Source organism: Cupressus sempervirens, chromosome 10 (assembly GCF_028749045.1).
Source record: "Cupressus sempervirens isolate cs-2001-9-10 chromosome 10, ASM2874904v1, whole genome shotgun sequence".
Classification (NCBI taxonomy): Eukaryota; Viridiplantae; Streptophyta; class Pinopsida; order Cupressales; family Cupressaceae; genus Cupressus; species Cupressus sempervirens.
The window spans coordinates 890,006,236-890,019,204 of NC_143127.1; the positions used below are offsets into that span (position 1 = coordinate 890,006,236).

The 12,969-nt window shown below is 35.8% G+C and overlaps 1 protein-coding gene across 20 annotated transcripts in view; it reads left to right on the forward strand.

The window, feature by feature from the left end:
* The first annotated feature begins 2,240 nt into the window (after positions 1-2,240).
* The window catches only part of LOC149536846 (putative inactive receptor kinase At5g10020), a 57,333-nt gene continuing 46,604 nt past the window's right edge, over positions 2,241-12,969 (forward strand). For 19 of the 20 annotated variants that reach the window (XR_016357150.1, XR_016357163.1, XR_016357152.1 and 16 more), the window contains exons 1-3: positions 2,243-2,885; positions 4,730-5,323; positions 7,066-8,691. Coding sequence is in view for 1 of the 20 variants with exons in the window: in XM_089805022.1 (XP_089661148.1) it covers positions 2,528-2,885; positions 4,730-5,323; positions 7,066-8,691 (2,578 nt within the window). In the remaining 19 variants the exon portion in view is untranslated. Of the gene's footprint in view, positions 2,886-4,729; positions 5,324-7,065; positions 8,692-12,969 lie in introns of all 20 variants that reach the window. The other variant, XM_089805022.1, reaches the window with a different exon arrangement.

Genomic DNA, 12,969 nt, shown 5'->3' on the forward strand with positions numbered 1-12,969 from the left:
GTTATTAGCTTAGTTTAGTGTTAATTTAATTAAGTTTGTTTTTAGATTTTCATTTTTGTTTTGTAAGTTAGTTTATGTTGTAGTTAGTTTTATGTTAAATTTAGTTAGTAAATATTAAAGTTAGTTTTAAATTATGTTAGTTTTTACAAAAAGAAAAGATTGATTAGTGATAGTTTTAGGTAAGATAATTTTAGTATTAATGTTAGGATTAGTTTTAGTTTAGTATAGGGTTAAGTTTGTGATAACAATTAAGTTGTTAGTATTATAATGTAGTGTTAGTATTGGTTAGATATTAGAATTTGTTGTAGTATTAATTAGATTTGTAGTGAGTTTCTGATTTAGTTAGTTGTTTTTGTGTTGATTGTTTTAATATTTATCTTTAGTTAAAGTTTAGTTGTAATAATATTAGACTCATAAGTAATGTTAGTATAAGTTTGGTTAGGATAAACGTTTTAAATATAAATTGTCTTAGTATGTTTTAGTTTAGATTTCATTCATTCAATTTTTGTTATATAATTAATGTTATTATTATTCTAGAATAATTCTTAAATTTTAAATGATTTGGTTTTAGAATAAAGTTTAATTATAGTTGGGATTATTATATTACATGATATAGTAGAAATTAGTTCTTGATTTTTTATGCTATGTAACAATTAGACTTATACTCCACCCGATCAATATTATAATTAATACTATATATTGTTCATTAATATTTTGTTCAATAATGTTTTAAATGGTTAATCTTCATATGTTCTAATTAGATGACAATTATGTTTCGAGTGAGTTGACTTATTTAAACTGGCATATCAATCTCTTATACCCTAGTGAACCTAGTAAGTTTAATTATTCTTAAAAAAAATAAAAAAAAATAAAAAAAAATTTGGTGTGTTTTTGCCCACGTATTTTGGGCATGACAAATATTGCCAACTCACGTCTGACATCCAGACTACACTAATGAATTGACGACATTGCCGACTCCTAACATACTGACTTTAGATGTATGACTTTTGATGTATGAGGTATGTAACACTTAGAGGGATGATATGTTTGGAGATTAGCTTGTCCATATGAGAACTCCTAGGTAACACGACATGGGGATGCCTCAATGGAAAAAATGAATGAAAAAAATCGTAAATTCTGCCCAACTAATATAAAAGAAAATCGTTGGTCAATCTAAATGGTAAAGGCTAATCTCCAACCAAAAAGTACCAAAGACAAAATAAAGCCAATTTTTTTTTCTAGATTTATAAAAATGTAGTGATGTTTTTCCAAATTTTTTGTTGTTTTCGACTACAAACTATGGAGATCATGAAGATGAAATGTTGAGCTTTTAAAAAAAATCCATGATATTTTTGATCTTTTGAAAATTGGTCAACTATACATTTTTGTGAGAGGATAGCTGCGTCCAATCTAAATTGAGGTCTACTACACCTAGGAATAGTGACGCCATGAACGGACCTACAGGGTCCCGGAATCTTGGACAAGTAAAGCATATTCTGGCACGTCTCAAGCCCATCGGACGGTTGCCAATTGTTCCCAGCGAGCGGGACAAATCCGTGGCCGTACAGTATCTTACCCAGTGCCACATCTCCGAACATCTCTGAACTTACCTACCGGCACTCTCTTTCTGCCGGACAGCTGGCCGATAAATTTCGAAACCGAAAAAGTCCAAAAGCGTCGGTCCGTCATTTTAAAAAAGGGCAAGAAAAAAAAAAAAAAAAAATTAGTCCGTCACCGTTGACGGCGATAGTCCCCAAGTCGGACTCCAACAAACCGTTACCGTTACTTGACGAGATAGTCAGATCTGACAGCTGTCGTTAGCGTTCAAAAGGCACATCATTTTCATCCTCCTCCATCATATCTCGTTTTCCTTGGCACATACGTTTTGTTTATTAATCCACCGTCAAAGGCACGTACGGACGGCTTTTACGGTCGTGTCTTTGCCGTCACATGACAGAATCAACCTGTAAAGCTCCTCCCACCTCTTTTTATTCCCACGCCCTGCCAACGAATGAGAGCAGGCAATGTCCAGACAAGAGGAAAAAAAAGTGTGACGTCAGAGGTCGCGCTTCGAATCCGGACTCGCCGCGTGCACTGTACAAGCAACAAGGACGCGGTTATCTCAAAAAAACAGTCATGAAAGTCGCCGGCGGCGGCATACGTCGGCGGATAATGCCGGTGTTTCGAAAACCGGGCTCAGTACAAAATTAATAACGAAAATTTGACAACCTTTTTAGAATTTTATTCTCAAAAACCGAATGATTGATTTAATATAACATACACTGGTTGGGAGAAGAAGACAGCAGAGCAAACCCTCGGAAAACATTAAAAATTACTGTCAGGTGAGACTGAAATGGCGCCCGGGAGGGCAACGCTGCACGTCTCTAGCTTGAGTCGCGGCGGATATAATGCTGGAGCTACATTGTGCAAAAGGTTTTCTTCTTGTTGCTGTTCATTTTCTGCTTCGTTTCAGTTGAGGGATAGGTAGAGCACAGTGTAGGAGTTTAAAGCTTTAGGCACTAGCTTGATGGTCACATTGCGAGGAGGCTCGACAGCAGCGGGTATGGCGGTAATGCGGCTCCCCTTTATGATCACTGTTTTCTTGTTCTTGGCTCGTGGTGGACACGCCGCCGCCTCGTCGGATGACGTTTCGGCGCTTCTGGAGCTGGGTAAGGGCATTCGAGGGTTTGCACTGCAGTCGTGGAAGGTTGCGTCTGTGGACTCAAATGGCTGCCCTGTAAACTGGGACGGGATCCAGTGCTCCGGGGGGCTCGTTACCAGCATTAACCTCGCTAACCGTAATCTTACTGGCGAAATTAAGCTGGGAGCTCTCCGAGGCATGAGAATGCTGTCCAATTTATCCCTTTCCAACAATAATTTCTCAGGTAACTTCTGTACCGAGCTGTATTTTAATTGTTTCATTTAAACACTCTTTAGCTGTAGGACTTTGTTTCAGCCGTTTAGTCAAAGATTCAATCTTTGGCTTCTATTTATCTCGTAACTGTCGTGTTCAATTCACTTCAACCTACCATATATGTTTCTAATTAAAGAACTGCACATAATTATTTCCGAATTTGTAAAGCCACTCGATAATACTAGTAGGTGAAGATTAACTCAAAATTAAGCAGCTGAATCCTGATATAACATCATGCATGTTCAACCCCCTTTACTTTAGCGCCTACTTTTCTAGTGAAGCTGAGTGGAAACAAGTGTGTCCAGATTCCGAGTTGATGTGTAATCCACTTTAACGTAAATGTTTCCAGTTGGGTGCACTGAAACCAGTTTTATCTGGATTCATCACTGTGTTGTCTACCATACTGAAGCCGTGAATGTAAAGCAGAATTAACACGGTTGTCCCCAGATTCATAGCTGGTTTCTCGTCCAGTTTATGGTTCCGCTAATGCTTCCTATAAAGCCAAACTAACACAATTTTGTCCAGATTCATAACTTCATTCTATCCTGGGTGCACTGAACCCAGTTTTATTTGGATTCATCATTGTGTTGTCTACCATACTGAAGCCGTGAATGTAAAGCAGAATTAACACGGTTGTCCCCAGATTCATAGCTGCTTTCTGGTCCAGTTTATGGTTCCGCTAATGCTACCTATAAAGCAAAACCAACACAATTGTGTCCGGATTCATAACTTCATTCAATCCACTATATACTGACGTGTACTGACATAATTGAGTTATATTTGCAACTATCTTCAATCCATTTTACTTTACTGCATATTGTTCTAGATAAAACCAACACGAATTTGGAGATTCATGACTTTTCAATCTACTCAACTCTTATGATTATAGTTGATTGCCACAACCACTGTCAAATAATTATCTGAAAAATGAGAATCCATGGAAATAATCTTAGTTTTTTTGTTCTGCATCTTTCTCTCAAAGCTTTGGAACCTTTTCCAATCTAATTTACTTTCCCATATAGATTTGCAGTAAATTGAGTTAAATACAAATTTTCCCAACTTGTCAGGTTCATATCCACTTTCAATCTACTTTACTTTAGCATATATGACTACAGTAAAGTGGATTAATATAATTGTTTCCAGATATTTGTTATTTTAATGTTTTGTCTCTTCTATAATTCTATTGAAGTATATCTCTTCGAACAAATATGTTGAATTTATATTTGTTTTTCTGTAAATGTATATTACAGTAAAAATGGATTGAATATAATTGTGTCCGGATTCATAGAAGTGTTCAATCCGTTTTAATTTATCATATATACTTAAAAGTGGATTGAGCACAGTTGTTTCCAGATGCGTGCTTAAAAAATGATAAGAAATGTAAACAATCTCAAAACTTTTAAAGTCTTCATCCTTCTCTTAATGCTTTGTTGCACTTTAAATTTTTAATAGATATTTTAAAAAATATATATTTGTACAAATCCCTCTGGCCCTTGCAAAGATTTTAATCATTAATTTCACTTTACTTTAGCATAAGTCTTTCTATTAAGTCACTTCTGGATACAACACAGTTGTTTACAGATATATATTTCTAAAATGGTAAGTATGTTCTTGTAACCGATCTGAAATCTTTGGCAGAATCTTTTTCCCTAAATTTTTTTCTTTCATTGATGACCGACTCCAGTAAAGTAGATTAATCTCATTTATTTACACATACACCTGTTTTAAAAATGAAAACTTCATAAAATAATTTCAAAGTTGCCTTCTAGATGTTTTTTGTAATGTTCCATTCCTCTTCGATGACTGTCTAATTAGGTAAGCTGGATGCACAGCTGCATTCACTTTCTTCTCTTCAGTACTTTGATATTTCAAACAATTTATTCAGTGGAAGAATCCCCACTGCCATTGTTGCCCTTGAACGCCTAGTTTATCTTAACTTGTCATCAAATAAGCTGTCTGAAAAGATACCAGATGGTTTGGGAAAGCTTAGGGAGCTGCGCTGGATTGATTTACATTCAAATCAGTTATCTGGTACCGTTGATAATGGCCTTATGGGGCTGCAAAATTTGGAGCACATTGATTTCAGCAACAACCAGTTCTCTGGAACCCTTTCACAGATGTTGTCCCATGAATCTGAACTCAGCCAGTCTCTTCAGTATCTGAATTTCAGCAATAATCAGCTTGTGGGAAGCTTGCTTGTTTATCATTCAAGTTCTTTTGAGAACCTGAGAGTTCTTGATGTCAGCAACAATCAACTATCAGGAAAGCTTCCTACATTCGAATTTGCTTATGGCCTTGAGACATTACGGCTTGGTGGTAACAGATTTTCTGGTAATTTGCCAGATGCGCTTTTTGTAGAGGATACTTTGGCTTTAAAGGAACTGGATCTCAGCCACAACAGCCTTTCAGGTAAGCACAATTAATTTATTGCTCAATGTATGGAGGATTTTTTTCCTAGCTAGTCTAAGGGTTGCTTCATAGTTTTAAATACACCAACCTACATATTTAATTTATTTATTTAGAAGTATTTTGAGGGAATGAAACAATTTGAACTAGAGAATTTGTTAGCTAATCTTTTTATTTGATTAATTAAGACTTATTTGTATTGTAGTGTAATGTTTGCAGAAAAGCATAGGATGTGCTGTATGTCTGCCAAGTTTGGGAGTTTTTGTGATTGTAATGCTGTAATAAATTTTAGAAAATAATATCACTTATGCATAGAATCGTATAACTGAATTTGATGCAAAGTAGCATGGAAACCATAGTTAGCAACTATTCTATTGTGATAGTTAGCATTGAACTTTGTCAAACAGAGTCTGCATTGTGAAGCAAAGATGACCAGGATGTCTGATGTGGGCAACCAGAGGTTTGGTCTTCCATAGAACTACAGTTACCTTGATACTGTTAGAGACCATCCTATATCTTTTTTTTTGGAGATTTTTCTTTTTCATCCATATAGCTTCTTGTATTCTTTGTAAGTTTAGCAGCATGTCTTTTGTGAGGCTGTTCATGTGCAAGATATTCCTCTCTGCATGCTATTGTTTAATTTTCTTGAAGTCAAATTACATATACACACATAGCTTGAGTGCAAATGCAAATGGTGAATTGTTCAATGTCAGTGAATCCATGCCTTCATTACTAGGAGCTTTACTTTCCTATCATTTCTTTATTCCATAATGTCTTCACTAGAAGCCTTAATGCCTTCATCACTAGGAGCTTTACTTTCCTATCATTTCTTTATCTATACTGTCTTATTATTCTTGTGTATAGTGTTACTACTGTATCATTTTCATTGAAAATAAGCGTGCAGGTAAAAATAATTAAAAGCAATTAGTTCTGTTTGTTTTAAATTTTCAAAATGTGTTTTTTGGCATTTTTGTTTCTATATCTGACAGCCGTGCTTGCTAAATGGTATGGTTTTCAGTTATTGCTTCGTGAATAATTTTCTCTCTAATCGACAGTTTGATTCTCTTGATTACTGAGTTCCAACCCTAATTCATGCACAAAGGACAAAATATAGTTGTTGTTTGTGGTGGTCATAGCCTATGCATAATTGGAGGGCATTGACAGTGGAACTGCCGATAAATCAAGGCATAATCCTTAATTTAGCCATTAGTGAAAGCCTTTTCAAACATTTTACCGAATGCCATCTTAAAGTACCTACATTTCAAATTTAGCTGTATTTTCAGTTTCAGTTTCATATTAGTGTGCAAATTCACAATATCTAGGTAAGCATGTAATTCTTCTTGTTTTTATAGGGAGTTGAGTCAAACCCAGTAGCACTTGGGTTCTTAGTTAGAGTACTGTTAACTACTTGCTCATATTGATCATAGTGATAAGACACCTAGGCTTCTGATGTGATTTCTCTTATGGTGTGGTTTGTATTATTGATGCCTTTATGTGTCTGCCCTGCATATAAATCCAATCTCAAAGGAATTCGTGAATGGAAACATTGGAAAGCAATTGTCTCTGTCATTGACATTGCAAAGTTCTTATGTGATCAATGGCTAGACGTTTTTAGAATAGTATGTATTATATTAATTTGTAGGTTAACTAACTAATATGATAGACAAAGGAGATTTCAGATGTCTTATATTGCAGATTATTTTTCCCGTAGCTTCCTAATTCATTATGATTTGTTAATATTGCAGGTTCCATGAGCACGATCACATCAAAATCCCTTAGCATTCTCAATCTTTCCTCAAATCTACTATCTGGTGTATTGCCAAAAAAATTTGGTAGCTGTGCAGTTGTGGATTTGAGCAATAACAGTTTATCTGGGAGTTTGTCTCTGATGTGGGGGAATGACTTGGAAATAATCGATCTGAGTCAGAATTCATTTGCAGGGTCCTTGCCTAATGATACTTCTCCATTTTTAAGATTGATCCATCTGAATTTATCACACAATGCCTTAGTGGGTCCTCTTCCTCTTGTGCTAGGGACATATTCGAGGATTAGAACTATTGACCTTGGCTTCAACCTGCTAAATGGGCCTCTTTTGACAAACTTTTTTACTTCACCTACCTTGGCACATTTACACTTGTCTAGAAATAACTTTACAGGGAGAATCCCTCTACAGGATATTCAACCAATTAGTCCTGCCACATTACGGGCAGTGAATCAATATTCACCCTTGGAATCACTGGATCTATCATACAACCAACTGAATGGTTTCATTCCCCGAGAAATTGGTGCCATTGATAGTCTCAGGTCACTGAATTTGGCAGGAAATCAATTTTCTGGTATGATACCAAGTGAAGTTAGTAAGCTTTATGCTTTGACGGATCTTAACCTTTGTTGCAACCAGTTAACAGGGAAAATACCAAACAAGATATCTGCCAATCTAAAAGCATTGAATCTATCTTATAATGACTTGTCAGGTTATGTTCCGCAAAACTTGAGAAAGTTCCCTTATTCCTCATTTTTTCCAGGCAATGTTCATTTGTTTTTTCCTTTGGTTTCTGGCTTACCTGGTGGCAGACCTGAAACCAATGGTAGGGGAAGACATGAGAAGGGCCTTGGAGCAGATATTAAAGCAATAATAATTGGAGTGTGTACTGCTGGATCTGCCCTACTTGTTGGTCTTGCTCTGTTTCTGTACTACAGAAGAAACTCACCCATACAACACTTAAGTAGATATGTTGACTTTCGCGAGAAAGTTGATACAAAAGACAGAAACAGAGGACAACCGTCTAGTGCTGGGTATTATGAATTTCATAAAGACGTGGATCCTTCACCTCCAGTGCCCTTGAAATTTTCAGCTGATAATTTGCTAGCTCCTGATAAGAGGCTTACAGCTGCTGAACCCAAAGGACTCACCACTGAGGCTGCAGTACAAGAAACTTCAGATGTTAAAGCCAAGGGTATTGAATCTGTGAAGACTAGCACCGCAGATATTTCTTCTTCTTCAGAGCACCCTATTATCTTGAATGTTCAATCGCCTGATCGGTTGGCTGGGGATCTCTTCTTTCTGGATAATACATTATCATTCACTGCTGAGGAGCTATCTCGTGCACCTGCTGAGGTTTTGGGGAGAAGCAATCATGGTACCTCTTATAAAGCCACTCTAGACAATGGACATGTTTTGAGAGTGAAGTGGCTGAAGGAGGGCTTGGCTAAGAACAAAAAGGAATTTGCAAGGGAAGCAAAGAAGTTTGCAAACATAAGGCATCCAAATCTAGTTTCTTTGAGGGGTTATTATTGGGGACAAAGGGAGCATGAAAAACTTATTTTATCAGATTATATGAGTGCAGAAAATCTGGCAAGTCATATCCATGGTACGAGCTTCCACTTCCTTTGGATTTTCTTTGTTTAATTCATTGATAAGGTTTGAATTATAGAATGCTTCTTGCACGAACTAGCTATTGAATCCTTACAACCTCATTTTCTTTGAAATATTAATGTTCCCTTAGTTTCACAAATTTACTATTATAACTATAAAGCATATCTTGAAATCTAATACGCAATGATAGAGTATCAAAAATAAGTTAAGGAACTTATGCTGACTGTAGAGATATGTGTGGCACTCACAGTCAATGAGGACTTGATGGCGATGTGCCATAAATTCTAGCTAGGAAGATACAGTTGCAAACAAACCATAATTAATTTTTTGTTGATCTTTTCTGCATATATTATTTAATCCATTATTGCAGATAGATTTCCGTTCGATCTGTACTATACAAAAGTAAGATGAGGCAAGTTTGTACCAATTTTATTTTTAAAACAAAAGGCTAATGCCTATATATATATTAATATTAAAATAGGAGTTTACAGAAAATGCCACAAAGGCAGAAGAAAGTAGCAGAGAGCAGAACTGGAAAAGGAAGGACTGATCACTAAAAGAGAAGAGCCTAATCTACAACTACCCTAAACCAGGTAAATGGAATACCTAGCCAAAATATACATAGTTGAATATCAGAAAATCAGTAAACAAATTTAACCCTTACACTCCAAAAAGTCAGTGATGCAAAGAAGAAATACTATGGCACCCAAGATCTGAAAGAGGATATGCCTGCAGCAACCAACTTAATCATCCACTGGAAACTGAAACCTTGTAGACGATTCTCTATGGCTGGCTGGTGACTTTTCCTGTCAAGGCACGCTGTCCGTATGGGGGCCAAACCAGAACTCTGTAATTGTGAGAAATGTAGTCTATGTTATGCATGCAATAGTGATGGCAGATTCTGTGTTTTGTATTACTATCAAACACGGACACTACTGATGCCATACTAAACAGGCAGAGAGAGTATTGAGAGAGCATAGAGAGACTGGTTAGCAAGCTATGTGTTGAGGAAAGTAAGAAGCAAACAATGATAATTGAGACTAAATGATTGCAGGAGATCGCACACTGGATACGATGTGGAAGAATGATAAATTATAATTATAGAAGCATAAAATCATTGAATTGTGACTCGACTAATCAGTTTTAGCTTTTTATCTGGCATTTCCCTTTTTCTAATGTAAAACTTGATGAATACCCTTAGCCTATTTCCAATTTTTTTCTTGTAGGCTAATGGGGTGGTAAAAAGATGAAAAATTAAATAATTAAATAAAGTTGTTGAGAAGTACCTTTATAAGAATGCAGTTCTTTGGGGATTAAACTGTGTGCATTGGTTTTTGCTCAACATTTCAAAGCACACTTAGGTTTCTTCATCAGGAGAGGAAAAATGATAATGAAGTGTAGATTAGGCTATATAAAGGAAAGGGAGAGAGATGGTAGAGGAGAAAATAAAAAAGATGAAAAAGAGTTCGATTCTAACATAAGTGGCTAGAAAAAGGGAAAACCAGCTGAAAAAATAAGGAAGACAAAAAGTAAAGGTGAAACCAAAGAAAACAAAATATTAGAAACATAAAACTGATAAAGCTAAACTAAAAAAGAAAAAAACTTTCAAAACTATATAATGGCAATAATCAAAATAAAAACTAAAAACTATTACCAAAATTCAACACAAAAAGAAGATAATCAAATAAACAAAGAGCCACACTTGGTAACACAATGGTGTAAATTCAACATCACTGTAAATGGGAAAAAAGACTTCAACAAGAAAACTAACACATCAAATTAATTAAACAATAGATTTAGTAAGAGAATAAAACAAGACCACAAAATTAAATGCACAAGGGAAGGAACAAAAAGCTTATTACAAAGACAAAACAATGAATGAGATGAAGATTATTACGACAGAAGGAACAAACTTTAAAAAGTGGGACAAACTAAACAAGCAATGCAATTCTGTATAGAAAATGAACACATCAAATTCATGGGGAACGTACATGCATACTATGTTTACGTATACATACACTGATACTGATACATAGACATATACATATGTATGTGTGTATATTTTGAACATTAAAGGAGAGTAAGGAAATGAGGGAAGGGAGGATAAGCTAAGGAGTAAGAAGGGAAAGGAGTTTTATGAAGGTAAGGCTAAACAACCTAGAGAGAGAGATAATAAAGTGAGGAAAGGACAAGCAACAAGTTGGCGAGAGAGAGAGAGAGAGAGAGAGAGAGAGAGAGAGAGAGAGATCTTGAAGTTTACGCTTGAAAAATTGTCTTCAATGGCTACAATTTGAGTGGGCTGTAGGAAAATGCGGTGTTTAGTATGATAAGTGTTTAGTGCGGGCTGATTTATAGATATGGTCCTTCTTAATATCAGCACTATGTTCTATGATCTTGGTGGTGATGGATCGTCTTATTTTCCCAATGTATGGAGTGTCATAGGAGTAGTCAATCTTATACACTTCAAAGCGCAATCCTTGATCGAGTGCGTAAACCTCCTAGTGGTAGAGATGGGCTTGAAGGCACAAGTAATCCTTTTCTACCAAGAATTTTGGATATTTTGTTTGAAAGGCCTTCAATATAAGGGATGGAGTTATTATAGAGGTATGAGGCATAGAGGGTCAAAGTAAGAGAACCAATATTAATGCGAACAAAGGCAATTTCAAGATTAATATGGTTCTTATCACAAATGTGATAAGTTGGGGCATTGAGAGTGTTGAGGACACCCATTTTTGAGTTGTATGGTGGTGGGGAGAAGTGTGAAGGTAAGAGTCTATGTGCGTCACTTTTTTTAAGACTTCACAAGAAAGGCTACAATCCCCATATCTAATGATTAGAACACCTCAAAAAAGAAGTTGCTTGTTAGATTCCATTCTTTGGTAAATTAAATGCAACAACTAAGCTATTAATATGAGTATGGAAAAGTTCAAGTTGATAAGGGATGAGTTCAAAAGGGGTTGCCATGTTGGGCTTATATGCCAACCTTCAACCTTCATCTCGATTGAGATTGGTAGATGGCGATAGCTTCTCGAAGTTTATGCTTGAAAGAATTGTCTTCAATGGCTCTAGGAAATGTGGTGTTTAGTATGGTAAGAGTGTTCAATGAGGGCTAATTTATAGGTATGGTCATATATAATATCAGTACTATTTTCTTGATCTTGGTGGTGATGGATCGTCTTATTTTCCCAATGTATGGAGTGTCATAGGGGTACTTAATCATATACACTTCAGATCAAAGAAGAGTAAGCAAACAATCCTTTATTGAGCGCATAAACCTCCTAGTGTTAGAGATGGGCTTGAAGGCACAAGTAATATCATTTCTACCAAGAATTTTGGATATTTTGTTTGAAAGGCCTCCCATACAAGGGACAAAATTATTACAGAGGTATGAGGCATAGAGGGTCAACACAAAGTAATACAACAAACAAACAAACAAAGGCAATTTCAAGATTAATATGGTTCTTATCACAATTGTGATAAGTTAGGGCATTGAGAGTGTTGAGGACAATCATTATTTGAGCTGTATGGTGGTGGGAAGAAGCATGAAGATAGGAGTCATATGTCACCTTTTTGAAGACTTTACAAGAAAGGGTACATCTCCATTTGTGATGATTAGAACATCTCAATAAAGAAGTTGCTTGTTAGATTCCATTCTTTGGTAAATTGAATGCAACAACTAAGCTATTGCGATGAGTATGGAAAAGTTCAAGTTCATGACCGTGCAACCAACAAACATTAGTGTCATCCATGGATTTGGTTTGAGGGGGAATGGGTTAATAGCCAACTCCACAAAATATTCCATGCAGAGGTTGTCTCTTCTTGCTCCTTATTGTATTCCCCCTCTCTCTTTTCACTGGTCTCCGTTGTTGTTTGGTACATGCATTCATATATATATAGATAGATATATATGGAGTGTACCCTTCAGTTTTCAGATTTCTGACACACACATACACAAATATATGGAGTGTACCTTTTAGTTTTGGTTTTCGGCACTGTGTTGCATTGCTTGTTGAGGTTTCCCCTTTTTTTATTAGTTTGTTCCTCGTATTGTTATAATCTGTCTCCTTTATTGTTTTCTTCTTTGTAACTTGCTTTTTGTTCCCTCCCTTCTGCTTTAATTTTTTGGGCTTGTTTTATTCACTTAGTGAATTCTTTGTTTTATTAATTTGATGTGTTAGTTTTCTAGTTGATGTCTTTTTTAATTTTGTTTTTCATTTTTAGGTGATGTTGTTGAATTGTTGCCACTTTGTTTTACCAAGTGTAGCCCTTTGTC